The sequence below is a fragment of the Telmatherina bonti genome (genome assembly GCF_933228915.1).
Source record: "Telmatherina bonti genome assembly, chromosome: 6".
Lineage (NCBI taxonomy): Eukaryota > Metazoa > Chordata > Actinopteri > Atheriniformes > Telmatherinidae > Telmatherina > Telmatherina bonti.
In genome coordinates, this window is record NC_136624.1 from 14,337,788 (window position 1) to 14,361,364 (window position 23,577).

Consider the following 23,577-nt stretch of genomic DNA (forward strand, 5'->3'; position numbering starts at 1 on the left):
TATATATATATATATATATATATATATATATATATATATATATATATATATATATATATATATATGTGTGTATATATATATATGTGTATATATATATATATATATATATATATATATATATATATATATATATATATATATATATATATATATAAAATAAGTGACTAAATAACTATTATAGTAAAAGTTAAAAAAAAAAAAGCTGGTTTAGTGAAGCAGTCTAACATACTTTAAAAGAACTTGTGATCGCCATTGCAGCAGTTGTACAGTAATTAGTTTGTGTCGACACAGGTCTGGAGTTAGCAGACAGACTCCACAGAGTCATTAATAATGACATGGAAACGTGCCCAGACTCACTGTTGCAAACCAACATTTTCTTAATAAATATGTATTTAAGTGAAACATCTGGTTTCTGCTCCTCTTCCATCTGCCCATTACATGTTTCCTCTTAGAGCTGAATTTAAGGAGGCTGTTATCAAGAAAGAACTCAAATATCTGGAATCTCTCAAATATGGTCTTTTTTTTTTTTTTTTTTACTAATTTAAGATTTATATTCATTTAAATAAAACACAATGTGGTGTCTTCAGCTTTCAGACCTTCAGGTTAGAAAAAAAGGCCAGACACTTGAGTTGATTAAATTAGAGATAGTGTGTCATCGTACAAAAAGAGTTGGTTTATGAGGACGTTTAGCAACTTCCAGGTGCAGACAAACAAGTCAGAGCAAGTCTCACTTTGTCCAAACCTTTCCTGGAGGAAACTTTGGAAAGATTTCACCATCACTCACTCTTTTGTCCAAGATTCAAGAATTTTGTTGTGCTGGAAGTCTGACATCTTCCAGCACAACTCTGAGGTCATATCTCAGATCCTTTGAATGGACTAGATTCAATTCCTAAAACCACAAACAGCAGTGGGAATAAAAGTTGGCCTTTATTCCAGACGTGGCTAAAAGTGCAGATAAATCAAAACAACAAAAGCATGTAAAGCAGTTTGATTTTGCACCGACGTTGTCCAGGTTGCAGCTCGGAAATGAAACAGTGAGCCATTAAAATACAAGAAAATTAGACCACAGGACTTGGACTTCCTCTCATACCTGACATTTTTGTATAAAACAGAGCAGGAACAGGCAGTAATTTAAACTTTAATGACAATTATATTATTTATATGTACTAACAGCAGCAGCAGTCTTGACTTGCAAACTGCTGAATATATTTCTGTTATTGGAGCTGTAAATCCTGTGCGAAGGAGCTTGTTATGGATTTGACTCCAGTTCAAGAATGCATAAATGATTTACTCCTTGGTAAAGACATTGAAACTGAATCATTCATATTAATCACGACATAACAAGCTGCATTAATTAAATGGACACCTGTGAGATTAACTACCGAAGCTTTGTTGCACAGATGTGTCACTTCTAATGAAAATGAGACGGATTTACTGATTTAGGAGTTACATCATTTCCTGTTTCAGGTATGTTTAGAATTAATTTTGGTCTTTTATTTTTTTTCCATAAATGAGAGTAAAAAGATGAAAATTTTTCAAACAAAACTGAAACTTTGACATTTTAGCACCAATACTCCCCAAGCTATTTGTCAGAAACACCTTATTTTTAGCAGTAATTCATCAAATCTGTCATAAAGCAGCAGCATCAAATCCTGCAGAGAAAAGGTCAGACTCTTTACTTACTGCTCATAAAAACTAAAACATGAGGAAAAATGCATTGTAATCCCTGTGACTCTGACTGATTGTTGATGGGAGATGGGTTGGTCCTCTGGGATGTTTGCTCTGAAGTTTGGTTAGAAAGAAAAACATCCTGCGAGTTGCTGGATGGAAACACCTCGATGATGAGGAAAGTCAGAGGTCAGATTGTTTCCAGGTGAACGGAAGGCGACAGCAACTCAGATAACTGCTTTGTGCAGACTCATTGATCAATCTCAACCCGTCCCATGTCGAGGCCAACAGCAGGAGATAATGTCGAGGTCGTTTTGTGTCAGCTAAGAACAGAAACATGTGGCTGAACACTGCGCAGGTGAAGAAGGAAGTCTTTAACAAACAAGTTGTGGATAAAAAACATTAAATAGGAAAAAAAAAACACCTTAATTTCCTGTTGATAGACTGTAGTTTTGTTTAGGGCTGTAACGATGACTCGGGTAACTCGGGTAACTTGAGTACAAAAATTAACCGAGGCAAATTATCTGCCTCGAGACTCTGTTTAATTAACATCACGTAGTGAAATATTTTAATTTATGCATCATCGCGGCATTCTCAGATCACTGCGCTGTTCAGAGGGACTACATCACTGTTCCAGTAAACATATAAAGTATTTAAACATTTATAAAATTTATAAAAACAGAGTCTGTCACCTATGGTATGTCTGTACAGTATGACTGTTTCACCCGGACTGATGACGGACATGTCAAACAGCAGCGGCGAGCGTTTTGCTTTCTGTCTGAAGATTCTCATTGCTTTGGTCTCTAATGGCAGAGAATGAAGAAGAGGGGAGGAAAAGACAGAAAAAGTCGCAAGTGTGGGACCATATCACACTCAAAAGGGCAGAAAACGTAGTGCAGTGTGTGCTGTAAAGCAGGTCTCAATGCTGCAGCACCTGAAATGAATGTTTTTGACGCTCAAAACGCGTCTGGTGTGAACACACCATTAGACAAGAGGAGAGCCGCCACCCACCAAAAAAAGCGTTGCCCCGCAACGTATCCCGCTACGTTTCCAAATCATCGGTAACATTCAGCTTTTCAGCATGGAATAGTTATCCTAAATATTGCACGGAGTAATGGCATTCTTATGCAACAGTATATGATGAAAATAGACTAATGCCTCCAGAATGTGGGTGTTTCTTTTTCATTTTACATACAGAGCTACCGACAAAGCGGCTCTTTGGCGGAGTTCGGAGCAGCTGAAATCAGTCAACACTGGCAACTCTGACAGGGTCAGTTAGCGCCGTTATGACAGCAAAGTTTCTGCAAGCAGCCTGCAGCTCTTGTTTGTGGAGAGACCTGCACCGTGAGGATCGTTATGACTTGTTTAGATAGTATTTTCAGAAAGCCAGTGTCTGCTTCACGAGCCGCAAGTCAAGAGTCAGTGAGCCGCATGCGGCTCGCAAGTCGCGCAATGAGGAACACTGCACTAAAAGCTAGATCTTTGTTTCAAAACCACACATTTATAGTTATAATCAGGTAAAATGTGCCAAATCAAAATAAAACTTTTGAACTTGTTAGATCTGTAATGTTATTATATTTGTACTGGTGACATAACTTCAGAAAGGATGGGTCATTTATTATAACCTAATGAAATCTTACACAGTTATAACAATAATACCAATACTCACAATAATGTTCACATAAACAGATTTGGTATCGGCAAATATCAGTATCGGCAGATTCAAATTTCAGATATTGGTATCGGATCGGAACTCCCAAAAAGTGGATTGGTGCATCCCTTCTGGTCTCTAGAGACCTGCCATCATTGTTTCATTGGTTCAGCATCCATCTTTGGTCCTGTCTCTTCTCTGAGCTCTTCTCAGAGTTGGTTGAAAGGGCTGGTGATGTTTATTCCAACTTTATTTAATGTCAACAGTTTTGTTATCCTGCTGAACTGATCGCCCCTAAACTCAACAGATGGACTGGGTTGCTACAGCTCCAGTGGTTTTATTATTAGCCATAGCTGCCAGCAGCTACACTCAGTTTGTACAAGAAAATATGAATTAAGTAAGAATTGGTCAATCATCTATTTTCCAAGCTAAACTTTCCTGGTTGTAAAGGAGGCATCCTAATGGCTGAAGATTTTTGCACAAAACCATCAATCAGTGTGTGAATAATAGAACATGAAGATGTTTCACAATCACCATAAAAACAAAGGTTTCACAGTCCTACCTGTTTCCAGTGTTTGAGGGAAAACATCTGAGCACTATTATCTGAGATTTATAACCCCCATATGCCTCTTAATTTATCATTTTTCCATGTCATCCCATGTTCTTTGCTGTTTTTTATTCTACTTCTCAGAAAAGTACATTAAAAAATGTTTTCTTTTCTTTTTTATATAACATTATATAACAACAATTCAGCAAAAAAGTAGACAATCAAATTTCTGTAATTTTCTGTTTTCTGCCTGTATTTATTGTTTGCTGGCAAGAACACATGCTAAAATCTTTGTTTCAGTTTTTGTTGTTTGCTTAATAAGAATTGTTGGAGATGAAGTGATGCTAAAGATGGTTTTCAGAAAGAAGATACATTTTTAGTGACAGTTTCTTTAAAATCCTCTCAGAGAGAAAAAACCTTTTACTTCTGAGGTTTTCATAAACATCAGCTGATTACAGTGAGAGACATAAGTGTTTAGTAAAATCTGAAGAATAATAGAATCCAGATGTCCAGACCGAGCGATGTGTGTTCCTGTCTCGTTGCTGGAGGTGATTTTTGATGTTGAAAGCGCTGTTGTTGAAGGCTCTGCATGCATTCCACATGTGCTCATCTGTTTTGATTGTGCAGCAGTTTCATAAGCGTCACGTTACAGTTGTTACAAGTGTCTCTGAGTGTGACCTCCAACCCGCAGTCAGTAAAGCAAGAATGTTGTTATGCTCTGCTCGCTTACACAGATAAACACGTCCTGGAGGTGTTTCCCAGCTGTACAGGCAGGTACCAGGGTGCCGCCTGGATCAGGGGCCTCAGGGCTGAAACTCTGCCCCAGCTGTGCGCCTGCTCACTGGGTACTGACCTGAGCTCTGCAGCTGCATGGTAGCAGACATTTAGGACAGAGATAAACTGCATGATCAGATTAACAGAATCTTAAATACTGGTTTACAGTTCTTCATTAGTTGAATACATTTCTGTTTTCATGAACTTGGTATGCATACATGTGGGTGCCTCATTCCTAAGCTATGATTGGACCTTAAGTTCAATCAGTTCCTTCAGTTCCAAGGGAATGTATAATAAAAAACCTCTCCTTGTTTAGAAATTTCTGGTATTTCTTGTCAATGTTTGTTTAGCCACAAACTCTTAGGAAGAGGTAATAGGAGGTGCTTGCATGTGTCTCTGGGCACCCATGTGCTTATTTCAGATCAAATCCTAAATATTTGTTTTGCTTAGTGAAGGTAACAGATTTAAATGCCGAACAGAGAAGAGCGAGGTGAATCATTGTCTTCAAATATTTATTAATTACTTCCCAAAAATCTGAAAAAAGCTGCAAATTAGAGTATGGAAAACGCAAAGAAACTATACCGATCAATAACTACCTGAAATTTAAGTAAAGCACAAAGCATAAAATAGAAACAAAGAAGTTAGAAACCAAAAAGAAAACACGGATTATGACGGTGTGGGGTTACAGTTTACGTACATGGTTAGACCTACATGTTAGAGCACACATGGTTAGACTGTTGCATATTTGGATGATCAGACATTGTGACTCTAAATACTAACCAACCCAACAGAAATCAGTAGTTTTAATCCAAACATTTATGTACTGACACATCTTGGGCAAAGCAGACTGTGGTGGAACTGGCCGTAATCCTAAAACAAAGTGGAACCACACTCACAAGGTTTGTTTCTAACTTGTGCTTTCACAACTCAGATGTGGTAAATCTGACATTATTTGACCTGAAGGACTGCGTGGAGTGTGGAGGGTCTCAGCGCAAGACTGCAGAAGAAAAACCAGTTTCTCATTGTGAAGAAAGAGAAGAAGATTAAAGCAGAAGAAGAATCTCATTCCATCCAGAACCAGCTGATCTTCCTAACCATGAGGTGGATGATCTGAAGTTCAAGCTGCTTCAGAAAAATCAACTTCTCTCTCTGGAAAAGGAAAAGCAAATTAAAGCGGAAAAAGAATCAGAAAGCTGCTGGAAAATGTTTGCAGACCAACAATGAGAAAAAGAATGCCGTCTCTGGAAGCATTTTGAGCAGGAGCTGAAGAAACACAAGGACATCATTGAGGAACTTTGGTTGTCCTCCAAAGCATTAAACCCAGAAGAGCAGAGTGAACCCAGACAGGTAGAGCTCCAGATCAGGAACCTGGAGCTTGAGAATGTAAAGCAACATTTGGAAAAGGAGATTAAATCCGTCCAAGAACTGACATCCAAGATGACGTGTCAAGAGGAGATGATAAAAGATGTGGAATACATCTCCACCAATGCGGTAGTCAAAACCACACCCCAAAACTGGTGAAAGTCCTCCAAAACCAGTTTCACCAACAAGCATCCCAGGCTAGAAGGGACCAGAGCAAAGACAAGCAGATCACTACAGGGCATCAGCACCAACACAAAGACCAGAAGACTAAATGAAATCTGGTCACACACGCACACACAAACACACACTTTTCTACATCTTGTGTGACTTTGTGCTTTTCAGATGACAAATATCAGTCATTCAAACCAAACACAATATGATGTAATGAAATAAAAATGCTTTATTAGTACCGAAAGGGAAATAAAATGTTTCTTAATTTCATTCATTTTAATCTTTATCATAGGTCCAATCTGTCTTTGGTCCAACCTTGTACTGCTGAAGGTTTTATTTTCTGAAGGGGATCAATAATTTTTGCTTGTCGAGCCCTTCGACCTCATTCTGCTGGACCATTAATTCAAGATTATTTCAGTTTAGTTTTTTTCCCCTTTTTGTCTAATTTATCCAATAATTTCTTAGAAATTACTAGTTTTTTTTTTTATTGTTATATACATTTACTTTTAATTTTGATCTTTTTTATATTTAATCAATGAATTACTTTTACTTGTCATTAGTTTTTATTATTTTATCAATCTTAGTGAATTAGTTTGATTTAACAATTATTACAAGTAAAAAAAAAGAGATAATATGAAATAGTTACCTGTAAATCAAAACTAGATATATTGATTTGCTAATCTTATCAAGCAATATTTTATTCCCTTCAGAACATAAACCTCATATAACGTGTTGAAACTCAGACATTTGTTGGCTCATTATAAATTTAATAGCAGCAACACATCTCAAAAATGTTGGGACAAGGACAAGAAAAGGCTTGCAAAGGAATTAGCACAAAGAACAAACAACTCGAGGAACATTTGAAAACCAATTACTGTACATTAATTGGTAAAAGGTCAGTGGTGTGACTGGAAAAGAGAAAGATGGACTAAAGCTTTGATGACAAAATGGGTCCGAAAATTGAACTGGAGTTGTGGAAATTGCATCTTGTTTTCATTTAAATTTCACAGTATATAGCTTTTTTGTGATTGGGTTGTAGAACATAGGATGTAAAGTTGTAAAAAAAAAAGCAAATAAAACCCCAAAAAAAAACAGGCAACTGCAGCATCATTTTAATGCCTTTCTATCATCATCTGCTATTTTGTCTAATCTGAGACTTTACTCCTCCTGTTTTCCTTTATTTGAAGTTTATTTACAGATTATCTGGTTGTGCATTTCTGAGATGTCATCGTCTACAACAGCTAATTCAGTACTTTTTTCTTCTTTAATTCCCTCGACCCTGTAATCCTCATCTGGAATAAGCAGGAATAGAAAATACCTAGATGTTTGCCTCTAAGTAAAGCTCTGTAGCAGTAAGTTTCCCCAAACAGCCCAAGATGGCAGCAGAAATACGGTCATTCTCACATGCAGAAGTTGTTAAATACGGCAGGAATGATTAGATTTGGGATTTTGCTCAAAAAGTGTGACTCTACATGAAAGAGGCAGTGATATGGAAGATTAAGATTAAAAAGAAGGGCGAGATAATACAGTTTCTTCATGTTTAAGCGAGATGGCAGGAGGGCTCAGTGTGGGGGGATGTTTAGAGGGACAGGAGTTATTAAATCTTGTTGGGGATTAGAGAGTTGGCAGCAAGAGGTTGTGAAACTCTAAATGTATATGGACAAAGATGATATGTATCAGAGAGGAGGGAAAGGCTTATAACTCAGGTAGTTACAGAAGAAATTGGAGATGAAAGGATTAAATATGGAGGCTTACAGGAGGAGGAAGATAAAAACTTGCAAAAACACAAAGTTACAAATACAGGAGGATAAAGAAGGGAAAAAAAAGGTAGAAGAAGAATTGCTGGGAGTAATGAAGCTGGAGTCTGATGTCCTCCATTCATCTTCACTGCCAATAAATCAACTAGGAAGTTAAAATGAGATTTTTCAGGTCCCTCACAAGTGGACGGCCACCTTTTCACCTCATCCTCTTATAAACATAATAAAACTACTTAATCCCTCGACCAGCAGCGGGGCACGCTTTATTCTCCACGGAGATGAAGGTCAAAGAAAGCATGTGAGGCATTCAGAGGCTCTGATTTTTATGAAGCAGGTCAAGAGTGTGTGTACAGTGTGGTTGTAAGAGGATCAACCAGCAGCTCCCTCTGAGCCTGCAGCAGCATCTTGGGTTACAGCTGATGCTGTATATCTGATGCCCCGACAGAAGTTTTTATTTTTATTTTTATTTTTTTTAATTTTTTTTTTTTTATCTTTAACCCTTTGATGCATTGATTTTTAAGAAATAGTGTCACCTTTTTTTCACATAAAATATTTCACTTGTACAATGATGTTTTTTTAAATATGATTTTTCTTTTTTAAATTGATTTCTGTCTCTCTGTCATACTATCAAGCAATAAATCTATTTCATAAAAAAAAATATATATATATATATATAGCAACATTTGTTTTCCTTATTCTACAGTGAGTAGCGGTAAAGTCCACTAAAGTGAGTAATTTACAAAACACCTATCTTCACCCATGCATATACTAGAAAATGGCTTTTAAACAGGAGTCCACTGGTAAAACTGTTACAGCCCGGCACATCTAGAGGTTAGGGCCGCAAGATAAGTGGGGGCTCGTCTGGGATCTGAACCCGGGACTTCTTGCACCCACATTTTATTACGGCCCAGCTTTCTAGGGGTAAGGGCCGCAACATAAAACAAAAGCGTGCCAGACTGCAAAATAAGCTTTGGGAAATGTTATTGTCCCACATCCAAAACAAAATGAAACAATACAAATGGGAGGGCAGGAGGATGCAGCTTACACCAAATACAAAGCCAAACTATTTACCAAGCAGAAACACAATCAAGCACAATCAACAACAAAAGTCACAAAACAAGCGAAACAGCAAAACAAAAAGGCTAAGCTCACACAAAGGGCCAACAATAATGCATACACGGCCGTAAAGACTCTTCAAAACAACCACCACCAGTCTGAAAGAGGCCAAGCTGTAGACACCACTGAATGAAGGACTTGGCGCTATTTTATACTGGTGTGGAGAGGTGTCAGATCTATATTGGCTCAGAGGGCAGCCACTCAGCAACGCCGATGAAGGCAAGGTGACACGGAGGAGCCAATCCCAGCCAGGAGGATTCAATTCAATACAATTCAATTCAACTTTTTTTTATATAGCGTCAAATCTAGGCAGTGCCACCTCAAGACACTTTACAGACAGAAAAAAAAACATAATGAAAGGCAATTCATAACAGCCTACATAAGGAAAACCAACAGAGTGAGTTGGAGACATTGGCGACAGTGGGAAGGAAAAAACTCCCTTTTAACAGGAAGGAAACCGGCTCAAGGACAGGCTTGCCAGCGGATGGTTTCCAGGCTGAATGAAATGAGGGATTAGAGAAAATTTGTTTCTTTGTTGTAACAAGAACCTATCCATTAATGGGTTATACAGGATAAAATAATCACACATTTAGGTATATGTGTCCAGAATATACCTTGCCACTGGCCTGATGGTAACTGGACAGGATCCAGTCTGTTTGCAACCCTGAATTAGAAGACGGATGATGACAGCTGCCGTATTTGAAACCTTTCCAAGTCTTTCAGGAACAGTTTGGATTCAGTTTTTAGTCGTCAATTTTTTAGGAAAATATCATGTTTTCAGAATGGTTCAGGTTTTAAAATGCTTTTTAAAGGGTTCCTCAGGTTTTAATGTGTTGTTCAGTTTGATGGTCTTTATTGTGACGGTTGCTATGGAGAATGGTGCTGAAGTTGTGTTTGCATCAGCTGATTTTAATATCCAGCATAATGAAAGGTTGTCAGATTCTTTCACAAAGTTCAGGAAACCGATCCAGAAAAAAAATGAGAATTTGATTTCATCTCAGTAGCAGGACCTGAAAGTCAGCAGAGAAAAAAAAAACAGACCAGGACACCAGAACCTGCTTTTCTTAAAGCGACTTCTTTTCTTTTCAGTTCATAAAATGTTGCAAACCAACATTTTCAGTTTTTACAAAGTCAGTTTTAGACATTTTATCAAACAGCCTCTTCCTTCACAAACATCGGAAGTTCTACACAAAGAGCTGGCATGTCAGAAAGAAAAAACAGCCTATTTCAGGATTTCTGGGTTACAGGATGTGTGTTTTGGGGTCATTGTGATGCTCTATCTCTTTATCTTAGTCTTCTCCTCAAATCCATGTTTTATATGTCTGGCTTTTCTATGTTCCTCTCTCTGGACTCAGTGCTGAATATTTGGATATTTAGTTATTCTCTACATCACCATCCATTCATTTGCCTCATATCTGTTATTCCAGTTCACAATAAATAACACAGAAACAATAAAAACCGAGAAGTGGGCAGGCAGCCCCTTAACTTTTTATACTGCAACAAGTCTTAACCATGGCTGAAACGTTGAAGGTTGTGTTTACTGCAGTGCAACAGTTCATAGATTTTATTTCACATTATAAAAATAATGAAAATTTTGTTTGCCCATCATTTAAGCGAATTTCAACTAAAATCAAATACAGGTCTTTGATGATGTCAAATTGAAAAGATATAAGTAAATACAAAAATATAATCATCTAAATTAAATATTTATCACTTATCATTTATCATCGTCTGATATCATCATCTTCTGATTTAATTAGGGCTGGGCGATATGACCTTTTAGTAATATCCCGATATTTTTATGGCATGTCACGATACACGATATATATCTCGATATTTACCTTAGCCTTGAATTAATGCTTTGGTGCATACAATCACATCAGTAAGATGATTTTGTGTCTATATTAAAACATAATTGTTCATACTGCATCAAGATATGCTGATTTTAAACATTCATGCCCAAAGGATGAATTTGTAACGAAGCAAACTGATCAAAACCGTATTTATTGAACAGTTAAAGCAGTGGCCGAAACATGTCATTTTAAAACAAAATAAAGTGCCTTTGCATGATGTATTAAATGCAACGTATGAAAATAGGTGCTCTAGGGGGTGACTTTTCAAATGATGAACTATTATAAGGCTTTGCTTTATGGATACGTTTTTGAGTTGTTGTGTATTTTTTTTAATCGCAGAGTTTAGCATAGAAATCAGTCTTATAATACAGGCAGTATGTCCTCGTATCGTCTCCAATAAACGGCTTCAGCCAGCTTTTAATTCAGGGTTTGAGTCCCACTGCTTTCTGTACTTTCTAGAGACATGACGAGCTAGATAAATATTTAGCTTTTTTCACACACACAGTGGATGAGGTGAGTAAGTGACAGAGGCTGTGAATGTAATCAAATAGAATTAATTATTTTTGCGTGACGTGAAAACTTTGTAATTTACGTCCCACTCTGTAATCCAGAGTGGGATCAGTGGCGGATTTGGCTGTTCATTGTGACTGTGTAGGTGGTGTAGGAGTCATGCAGGTGTCCTCTCTGCTCCTCTGACTGGCTGCAGCCGGAGCGACTGAGTGCTTTAGGACGGGGGGAGACTCTTGTTCGTGACATTAACTTTACAATATGCGCTTTAAAGTCAGTCACCAAAACACCAGGAAAGTCTCCAATAACTCCAGTAAAAGTCACTAGATTTGTCGTTAGTCACTTCTCACAAAAAAAGTCGCCAGATTTAGCGAGAAAGTCACCAAGTTGGCAACAGTGGCTACACGCTGCCTCTCATGACGTAGCACGTAGCTCACGTTATGTATGTAACTTGGTGCGCTTGCTTTAACTCTCTGTGCAAAGCGGTGCAGAGTCGAGGAGGAGGGAGAAAACCCCGCCCACAGCTAAAAACAACTACGTGACAACAGGATACTCGAATATGACGAATATAGGCATTTTCTATATCGCACAGGGGACTAGCCACGATATCTCGAGTATATTCGATATATCGCCCAGCCCTAGATTTAATTACCCCTGTAATGCATGAATCATTACAAAGCAATGCCATTATTTTATCACATGCAGTTTTTTACATTTACCGACGTGTACGATCGGTTCTACTCTAGATGGTGTCAGTTCTCTGAGCTCGGTTTTTGTGTTTGCACACGATCTTCACGGCTGATGTTTCATCCTCTGTTTTCATGTGGATATTCTCCTCTACCTCCCTTCTTTTCTCGTAACTAGTCTTGTTCTTTCTACCATCCAACCACCTCGTTTCTTCACATGGCTTCTTTTTTTAGATTTCTCTTTTCACTCAGCTGCTCAATGTCCAGGCTGTTTTAAATAACTAAAATAACTAAATTATACGTCATGAACTGATAGCACTGCCAGGACAAATAACAGAAATGATTGATTTATTCCTCTCCTGATGAACTGGGCAGGAAACCATTCATACCAGAAAGACTTTTAACCTGAAGGTTGTTCAGGTTGTTTTCAAGCCCTGATTTGGATGATTTTTAAACCTGTCACCACGTCTTCAACAAGATCCTAATTTATACTATCTTATTAATGTTTTCCAACCAAATGCTTTATTTTATTCATACATTTTCTATATTGTTTATTCTAATTCAGGGTCAGTGGGAAGCCTGGAGGCTGTCCCAGTGACTAGCAACCGAGCAGCAGGTACAACCTGGGCAGGTCACCAGTCTATCACTGGACCGACACAGAAAGACAAACAAGCGCTCATTCCCAGGGAGAATTTAGTGACCAATTAACTCAACACGCATGTATTTGGATGATAGGGGTGGAAAAATCTAATCAAAAAATCGAAAATCGGGATTTTTTTTTGCTTCACAATTTTAAAATCTTTTTTTTTTTTTCAAAACAAATAAAAATAATCCATTCTAAAATTTTTGTTATTTTTATTGTTTTTATTGATTTTTTTTACTTGTCTTCTTGGACATTATAGCAGCAGAATGATGGTTTCGCAACTGTGATGTTTTTTCCTAACTGAAATCAAGAAAAATGACGAACAAAAAAAAAAAAAAAGTTTTATACATTTATTTTGTTTTTAATCTGCAAAAATCAACAATATCAAAGAATTGTGAGAATCGCAATTTAAATCAAATCAGTACCCAAAAAATGGGAATCGAATCGAATCGGGACAAAAGCATATCGTCACAGCTCTATTAGACAGTGAGAGGAAGCTGGAGTACTGGGTTTATTTAGTGAAATAAACTCTGCAGCAGTCTGAGTGAGCTAACATCATCTTTGAGCTGCACACGGCCACAATCTGAACAAAAATCTGACCCAAGAAAAAACAAACATTTTATTTTTAGATCAGTTGCCAAAAGTTGACCTTCTTGTCGTCTCGGTTTTGCATCCATGTCTATTATTGTGTTCATCTGGATTTGTTATTGTGTTTGCATCAGACGTTTGTGTTTGAGTTTTTTCTTTTTTTTTTTTGTCAAATGTTTATTCGTTTTGGGCTCAAATCAAACAGCCAGACAGAGGAAACATGAGGAGTTTCCTCCAGAGAGTTATTTACAGATTCACACACAAAGTCTGTTTACTCTTCATGCAGAGTCTGTTCACTTTCTGTCTTTTTGCCTGTGTCCTCCTGCGTGCACACAAACGACTGTTTGTAAGTCCGATGAGCAGAGAGGAAGAGGCAATTTGTTCCTCGTCTGTCTCCATGTTGACAGGTCTGAGGAGGTCGTTTCCTGCGGCCAACTGTTGAACAATGGTGACGCGAAGCATGTGACGCCATTAATGCTGCGTTTCTCTGCATCCCAGCTGTTTACAGCTGCAGATATTCATCACTGATGTTTGGACTCTGTCACTTAACCCTCATATGACAGTTTTACCGTTGCTTGGATCATAAGGCGTGTTGTCTACATTGAAACACCCCCCCCCAACACCCTCAGAGCTTGTTTTTTGTTTGCTTAAGTGTGGATCCTTCCTGTTTTTCCTCTTTAAAAAGTATATCACCTAAATAATGAATCTTTCATTGGTTTGATTGTTTAATTAACAGACTCAGTTTTCAATGAACTGGGTGTGCTGCTTTCTCAGTGTATTTCTCCCATGAAGGTCTAACTAAAGACACATGTAGTTGATTTTAATGGCTGGTTTCAGATGATAAAAGAGCATTTCTGAGGATGTCGTCTATCATCGGTGGAATTATAGAGGAATTTAAAATGGTTTCAATCCAAGGCCACCATCAGCTGGATAAAAGGGGCAGGTTATAATAAGTCATGAGTCATTTTCAGCTGCTTTGAAGTTTACAGCAACTTTAGAGCTCTGAGATGACGTAGTCGCCATTTTTGCCCGATGAAACCATTTCCAGCTCATGTTACTGAAGCAGAACTGAACCGCTTCAGTTGGAGAAGCAGAACAAACGTCTTCATGGTGGAAACTTCGGCTGGTATTCATGGAGTCATGTGAAGGTTAAAGTCAAACATGAAGCAGAAGCCAAGTTAAACCCGCCTGACTGTCTTTACTCCTTCAGCAGACATCCTCTCCAACCTGCTGAGCTCTTAAAAACCTGTTAACATGATACTCGCCAGACAGTCGCCATGATACATTATGATAAATGATTTTTTTCTCCTGGGGCTGTGTGTTCAACTCTGGCGAATTACCCCTGAGGTTTACCAACCCACCTGGGGCAGATGGGCTGTTCTGAAAGTGGTCTGAATGAGCTTTGCATTTCAGAGGCTTTCAAACACTTCCTGTTGTTGTGTGTCCTCAGGAGGAGATTATTGAATGACTCTGCTGTTCATGTGTTGATGGGCCCAAAGCGATCCGGAGGCTCGGTGACCAAAACATCTGTTTAAAGTAACCTGAGGATGCAACTGTGGTTGGAAAGTAAATCAAACATGCAAAAGACACAAAAGAGAGACTTCAGAGAGACACAAAATCACCACAGCAAGACTTAAAGTAAACAACGAAACAAATGGATACCAGAGTGTGAATAAGATGATAGAAATATTCCCTGAGACACACAGCCCCTAAAATTACATAAAATGACCAAAATGAGTCTGTTAATGACAATAAATAACTACTGAATAGTAGAAACAGAAAGAAGAAGAATGGAATATCAACAAACAAATGTGAGATTACCCAAAATGCAGAAAATGATCCCCACCAAAATAAATAAGACACTAAATTAGTCTAAAAAGGTTCAAAACCATCTAAAAAGACAAAAAACTAAAAACCCCTAAATGCCATTAATGACAACATAGCAATATAACTTATGCATAGAGATTCAAAATGAAAAGAAAATAACTTAAAAATGATGGAAAAACATGCAGAATGAACATAAAACACCTCAAAACTTCTGCACAATGTCGCATACCTGAAACTTGTGGTTGGTTTTCCTGTTTTCTTTGTGATTAGAAAATTTGGGGTCAACATTCAGACTGACAGTCTATCGGACTCTCCTCTCCTGGCAGGGTCTTTTTTAAGTGGTCTTAAAGGTGCAGTATGTAAGATTTTCAATATTTAAAAAAAAAAAAAAATGTTTGCCTACCAGTAAAAAAAATGTGCTTTTTGTCATTTGTCATTAATTAAACTTTAATAACGCATCAAATATGAACAGACTGGAAGCTACATGTTTAAAAAAAAAACTATCTAATTATGATTGTAGTTATTTTATTAGTTAATTTATTTTGAAAATATTGAAAATCTTACATACTCCACCTTTAAAGCTTCTCAGTCTGTAAGCCGAAATGGTCCAGGATTAAGTCAACATTAGATACAAAGAGTCAATCAGTTTTAGATTTATTCAGGCGTGTAAGGAACACATCCAAAGAGCAGAGGGAACATGGGATATGTTCAGAGAACAAACCTTCTAAAACGCATCTGATCTGGTTTTAATCTTCTCAGAGTGTCCGATTCTTCATCATTCAGGTTTCTGATTACCACGCAACCAAACTCAATTTGGTAAAGAAATAATTTCTCTACGTTTCATTCGCTACATGTGGAACAGATGATGAGTTTCTGCAGGTCTCAGAAGAGTTTGACCCAGTTATAAAGTTCCTCTGGAGACAAGAAGAAGCCTTCAGGTCGCCTCATCTTACCGCGAACCATCGGGCCAAGAAGGCACAAAGCCTGACACGTTATTTATTGTTGAACTTATGGCACTCTCCTTCTGTCCGTCTCACCTTACTCCATCATTCTGTAACTTTTTGTTCTGCACTGGAACCCACAAGCTCAGTTTGAGGAATGCTTTATTAATGAGATATTGGGGCTGCTGGGGTTTGCCAAAAGAACATCCAGTGTTTTCTCAGGTTAAAGTGCTGGTAAGCATCCTGAAACAAACATAAACATGTTCAGTTCCAGTGATACTTTATCTCTAACTTCTACTGTTGACTTAGTTTAAGTAAATCCATCTCTCTGACTGCAGACAGTGTTTGCTCACAAAGGTCAGTCTGATTTTATTAACTTTAACTTCTTAGGTGTAGTAAAGTGGGTTTTAGAGTGGGTCATTTGGGCTTTGTTGCATAGATCAGATTGAGAAGTGCTGTTCATACAGTGAAGTTTTAGTCGTTCACTGCCTCAAAATATAATTATTACCATTTTTATTTTCATGCATCAGTCTTCTCCCATCAGATGACTGAAAGCCGTAACCACTCTGCTGATAAAGACGGAACAAAATAGAAGTAAAACAAAACGGAGAATATTTACATTCAGCAGTATTTGTTGTGTTCATTATTCCAAATGTGAGATGTGAAACATGAAGTACCTGGAAAATGATCAACAACGCTGAGCTTACAGGATTCCACTGCTGCTTCCACTGGCTGTAAACTCCTGCCTGACATCTCATTGGCTCTGCTTTCTAAACATGATAGTCACAACAAGTCGCTTGGTCTGGTTGGTCTCCGTAATCCCACCTGCAGCTCCTGATGTAAGCAGGAACCAGTTCTCTGCACTGGACCTGCAAAAACGTGCTGCTGCTGTGGGACCTTTTCTGGAGCTGGAACTGGTGCGTTAGTACGTAGATCCATCTGGTAATGAACCAGCACTGGACCCAGTTTGGTAGAAAAGGCCTGGAGGTTTTGATGCATCTGGGCCCTGACGTGTGGATGTTTGTTAGAAGTGTAGTTTTGTTCTGAAGCTTTGGACAGAGAAGTTTTTCCTGCAGAATAATGATGTTAGATATCTGATGAAGAAACAGCAGCAGCTGCAGAGTTGTGTGTTGAACCAGAGTATGTTAAGGGTTTATTTCCCATGAAGCACTTGACTTTTGGCCTGAATTTGCTGGTTGACCAGACCTAAATGAACGAGTTAAACGGAACTTCTTTTAATTACACAGTTTCAGAGAAGATCAGATGTTTTGCTTCAGACATGTAAAAAAGTCCAGAAATTCGTGGAATTTCTCAGAAACTGATGACAGCATTACAAAACGTTTCAGACTAAATTGCTTACTTGGCTGTATCATTGATAAAAACACGTTTAACATTTAAATTCTGTCACTGCTCCTCTCCTCAGCTGCCATCCTCAGTGTGATGTGACCAGCTTCCGTCAGGCTCTCCACATCAGTGAAGATCAACCAGAGATGACACTGATTTCTGCTGCTGCCCTGTGTATCCTCCCGTTGTTATTGCTGCAGCTTGCTGCCGCAGAGGCCAAGGCATGGAGCCAGACAGGACCACGGCTGCAGCTCTCCCACACAGGTAGGAAACAACACATCATGCATCTGATTGGTTATGGCTTAGCATGAATCTTTACTTTGAGTAAAAAGCCGGCATACCGTTGTTGATGAAGCGCTGTTCACTGAGATGATGTGAGGGCTGATGCAACTGTCATTGTTTACCCAAGCGGCAACCTCCGGTGGTTAAAAGTGAAGCCCATGCATAAAACTGCAGTTCCCCCTTCATCCACTAGGGGCTGGCTCCAAAACAGAGCAAATCCCCATACACTCCCATGTTAAAAAGACCAACTTCACGGCAGAAATAAACATGTTTACAGCCTGGTTCAAAAATCCATTTTCAGTTTAATAGGTCAGGTTTACCTTCATGACAACTGTGGAGGGAGTGAATTTTTTTCTAACTCGCCCATTTTAAAGTAATTTAATCTCGAAGTTCTGCATATTTAGGGGTGTGTCCTTTTGATTGACAGGTTCCAATCTCCGGTTTCAAGTAAGAAGAACGTAGAACAACCGCGGTTTTTAGACAGTTAACAACGTGACTTAGCTTTAGCCCGCTTACCTCCGTTAGCTGGTTAGCTCCCGTCTCGGGCTTAGCTCGGTTAGCTTTTAGCTACAGAAAGCTCAAAGTTCGCTCGATGTCAATCATGCACTATGACTCTCATGGCTGCCCTCTCAGCTCCACCTCTTTGCCCATATTTGTATTTTCCGGGCGAGACGACACGCATGACGCTTCCAACATGGTGACGGTAGGAACCGCCCACCGAGCTTCAATTCAGCTCTTCAGACACCTATGGGTGACGTCACGGAGGCTCCGTCCATCTCTTTATATACAGTCTATGTGTTTACCACACAACTAATGTAGAGATGCAACAATTTGCTCCGGTAACAATTTGCTACTGCCACAGCATTGTGTTGCAGTAATAAGCCGCTTAATTTTTATAAATAAGCATTACACCATTATAAATACGTGTTATCAGTGGAGTTTGATGTGGTGATAGTGAGTGGGCGTTTACTGTGACGTCTTAGCAGGTTTGGACCTGTAGCTGCTGCTGTAAAGTCTGCAGAGCCTCAACTTGTCTGGTGTCAAATGTGATTAATTTCTTTTTACCTCACAAGTAGTAACAGTTCACGGTTTCGCAGATTTAATCCTTAAATCTAAACTTTATATCCCAGCCAAATACTGGGGATGGACTTCTAAAGAGACACCTTCCTCTATAAGATATGCAGTATTTCTATGTCTGTGGTCAAACCAGCTGCACATAAATTCGGACTTTGATGTGTTAATTAACTTCCACTGAAAAAAGCGAAGGGAATTAACTAAATATTTTACTTAATCTATTATTTCATTTAAAGGATTTTTTATTTATACATCATATAAAAACATCATATAATCATAAATGTCTAACTTAACCAAAAGGATAAAGTTAGTAAAGCAGTATTCAACTAGACACAACTTCTTTTGGGGATGGACCAGATGACTGGAGCTGTGTAAACAATTCTGTTCAATTCAACTTATTTTTATGCCTCTGATTCATACCAGTTACTTTTACAGACTCATTCCAGTTCAGTTCAATTCATTATAGTTAAAGCTGCACCAATACCGACACCAGTATCAGCTCAATAACAAGTGTGTGTACTCGTACTTGGTATTAATAAAAGTGTACCGATACCACAACCGATACCACACTAGTCAAGCTAGCGCAGATGTGTTTGATGACATGCTTCGGACATGTTTTATGTAAAGTTGTATTTAAATATATTAATTTAATGTGTATATGTATATATGTAATTTAATGTGCCAAATCAAAATAAAACTTGTTGAAATAGTTAGATCTGTAATGTTATGGTATTTGTATTCTGGGTCCTTCAGAAAGGATGGGTCATTTATTACAATCTGCAGTCTGAGTGTAATTCTCTTGGAAACATATGAAGCTATTGAAGCACTTTATATGTGAGGTGTGAAGGACCAAGCTGGCGAAGGAAGAGGAACACAGGTGGCTTCAAAAGAAAAGGGTTTTATTTGCCCAAACAATATAAATGAATCAGGCCTTTAAAAGAGGTCAACTAAGCAAAACCTAAATCAAAGTCTGAAAATAACTAAACTAACAGATTAAAGAACATAATCAACACAACACAAAAACATACTGACCTGACAAACAACAAACGGAGAACTTAAATACTGGCTGATCAGACCAGTTACAAAACATATGGGGTAACACATTAAACATGCTAACAAACTAGACAAAGAAACAGAACCTAACTGTTAGTAGTTTATTTAAGAATAATTAAACTAACAAAAGGTAAACCCAAACTACTCAAAAGTGGGAAAGAAAATGAATAAACATTTGAAGAAACTAAACTAAACTTTTAATCTCCCCCTCTGAAGATGAGGTCTTCCCAAAGGCCCGTGGCACTTCCTGTTCACTGGCTTCCCACCTGTGCACACTCCTGCCCCCCAATGCCCAAGCTAATCCCTTCAGCACCAGTAAGAAACAAGATTAACCAAACGCAAACAATTGAAAATACAGTGGGTCCTTAATGTGCATGCTAACAAAAAGAAACCAAAGCATTTAAACTAAGTTTAAATATAAAGAAAACTAACAATGTGGTGCTTTTACCGCCTTTATATGTGTGGCCATTGGTCTGGCCATCACACACCCCTCCTCTTCAAGACCTCAGCCGGACCAGCGAGAGAGGTAGTCAGCGGTTGAATTGTCTTTCCCAGGGATATGCTGAATCGTGAACCGGAATGGCTGCATGGCAATGTACCATCGAGTAATCCTCCCATTTGTGTCCTTCATCCGGTTCAGCCACTGTAGTGCCTTATGATCAGTCTGCAAGATGAACTCCCTCCCCAGCAGATAATACTTGAATGAGTCAAGTGCCCACTTGATAGCCAAAGCCTCTTTCTCCACTGTAGCATAGCGCTCTTCCCGGGGAAATAGCTTGCGGCTAATGTAAGCAACAGGATGCAGATCACCTGGCAATCCCTGTAGAAGAACAGCTCCCACACCCCTCTCAGAAGCATCCGTCTGCAGAATAAAATCCTTGTCAAAGTCAGGACTGTGCAGAACTGGATCCTTACTAAGGGATTGCCGGATATCATGGAAAGCTGCCACTGCGTTCTCAGTCCACTGAACTTTATGAGGGTGCTGCTTTCCTGTCCTGTCTGTCAGGGCTGCAGCTCTTGCCGAGAAGTTGGGGATAAACCGGTGGTAGAAGCCAGCCATTCCTAAGAAAGATCTCAGCTGCTTCTTCGTCTGTGGAAGAGGACAGGATTCAATTGCCCTTACTTTGTTCACTTGCGGCTTAATGACCCCACCTCCAATGGTAAAACCGAGGTACTGCGTCTCCGGCCTGGCCAGGACACACTTTGCTGGATTGACTGTGAGGCCAGCAGACTCCAGACGGGCCAGGACCTCCCTCAGATGTTCCATGTGTGCCCTCCAGGAGTCACTGTAGATGACAATGTCATCCAGATATGCACATGTATAATCAGACAATCCATCCAGTACCTGATCTATGAGTCTCTGGAAAGTAGCAGGGGCCCCATGCAAACCAAATGGCAGAACAGTGAATTCAAACAAGCCCCATGGTGTACGAAAGGCTGTCAGCTCACAAGACTTCTCACGTAGAGGTACTTGCCAGTAGCCCTTGGACAGGTCAATGGTGGAGAGATATTTAGCCTTTCCAAGACGCTCAGTGAGCTCATCCATTCGTGGTGTTGGATATGAATCAAATTTAGAAACTGAGTTAAGGTACCTGAAGTCAATACAGAATCTTATTGTCCCATCCTTCTTGGGCACCAGGACCACTGGATTACACCACTCACTTTTTGAAGGTTTGATGATTCCCAGGGACAGCATGAGGTCTACTTCTTTCTTCAGTGGCCCCAGGAGGCGCTCAGGTATCCTGTAACTCACACGTCTCACTGGTGCATCAGCTTTTAACACAATGTCATGCTTGACCAGATTTGTACGGCCAGGATACTGTTGAAATATGTCTGAACGGATCAAGGATTTTACCTCAGACTGCTGTTCTCTGGTGAGATGGCTTAAATCCAGGTCAGCAGCCGACAGTGATGGTAAATATTGATCCACCTCCTCTTCTTCCTCCACACCACGAATGAGGAGCACTTCTGCCCCCCTCTCAGTGCGTGGAATCCACTCTTTGAGCAGGTTCACATGAAGAACTCTACTGGATCGCTGAAGCCCTGGAGTGGCAACCTGGTAAGTAGTAGGGCCTATCTTTCTATGCACTTCAAAGGGACCTTGCCATTTTGCCAGCAGCTTGCTGTCTGTTGTAGGCAACATCACCAGCACCTTTTGGCCTGGATCAAAGTTCCTCTCTCTGGCAGTACGGTCATACCAAGCTTTTTGCGATTTCTGAGCTTCTGTCATGCATGTCTGGGCCAACTCACTCATCTTTTGCAGTTTCTCTCTCATCTGGACCACATAGGATATAATGTCAACAGGTTCCTCCTGTCCTTGATCTCCTTCCCATGTTTCCTTTAACAAAGACAGAGGGCCTCTCACATTGTGACCATAGAGAAGCTCAAAAGGAGAGAACCCAGTGGAAGCTTGAGGTACTTCTCTGTAAGCAAAAAGCAGGTAAGGTAGCCATTGATCCCAGTCAGACCCAGTGTCATCCACAAACTTACGGAGCATTTGTTTCAGAGTTTGGTTGAACCGCTCTGTAAGCCCATCTGTTTGGGGATGGTATGGGGTAGTCCTCATACCCCGGATGCCAAGCAGCTTATAGACCTGTTTCAACAATACAGACATAAAGTTAGTTCCCTGATCAGTGAGGATTTCACGAGGGAAACCAAACCTGGAGAAGAGGTGTATTAGTGAAAAAGCCACAGATTTTGCCTTCACAGATTTTAATGGAAAGACTTCAGGATACTTAGTGGCATAATCTGTGATGACCAGCATGTAACGGTTTCCAGCTTTGCTTTTTTCCACTGGACCAACAATGTCCATGCCAAGACGGTCAAAAGGAGTTCCAATAACAGGTAGAGGCTGGAGTGGAGCTTTTGAGGGCCTTTTCACTGATGTCATCTGACACTGAGGGCAACTCCTACAGAATTGTGCTACCTCTGAGTGCAGGCCAGGCCAGTGGAAATGTTGTCTAATGCGAGCAGTGGTCTTCCATTTCCCTAGGTGGCCAGCCCAGGGAACCGAATGGCCCAATGTGAGAACCACATTTCTGACTGCTCGAGGGACCACTAGTTGCTTAGCCAGACCATGCTGATGGTAAAGGATACCATTCTGTAAAAAGTATGCCTCTTTATGATTTCCAGGGTCAGCCTCCGATTCTCTCTCTGTAGCTCTCAACAAAATGGCTGACAGTGATGGGTCATTTTGTTGCATCTCAGTTATGTTGGTAGGGATTTTAAATCCCAAAGGAACTTCTGGCACAGACTCAACTTGTGCTTTTACATCTGTATGCTTAAATTTCTCATGCCTTTTCTGACTGCGTGTTTTCCTAGATTTCCCGGGACTCATTTCTAGGTCAACATCAAAGAAAGGCAAGGCACTGAGTGTTGGAAGGTGCTCATTCTGCTTAGCCTGAGCCCTAGTTACAACATTACAAGTTTGTGCAGGTTTCAACAGGTCATAAAGTACTGGCAGATCTTCACCTAAAACTACTGGGAATGGCAAGTTTTCTGCAACTCCAACATTCAACAGATATGGTTGCCCTTGCACCTCAATAAAGATGTCAGCAGTAGGGTAAGGTTTTTCATCACCATGGACACAACAAATTGGGATGGTTTCAAGAGCACATATTGTGTGATTAGGTACGTAACGTCTGTGCACCAGAGTCTGAGTACTACCAGTATCTATTAAGGCTTTTATTTTCCTTCCATTGATTTTCACCATGGTCGTTTTCATTGACAGTCC

General features: G+C 39.4%; 1 protein-coding gene across 2 annotated transcripts in view; it reads left to right on the plus strand.

Moving 5' to 3' along the window:
* LOC306757489 (semaphorin-3D) overlaps nucleotides 1–23,577 on the plus strand; it is a 146,776-nt gene that overhangs the window by 41,182 nt on the left and 82,017 nt on the right. For both annotated transcript variants that reach the window (XM_079242557.1, XM_079242558.1), the window contains exon 2: nucleotides 17,515–17,699. In XM_079242557.1, coding sequence (XP_079098683.1) covers nucleotides 17,582–17,699 — 118 coding nt within the window. In that variant the 5' untranslated portion in view covers nucleotides 17,515–17,581. The remainder of the gene's footprint in view (nucleotides 1–17,514; nucleotides 17,700–23,577) is intronic.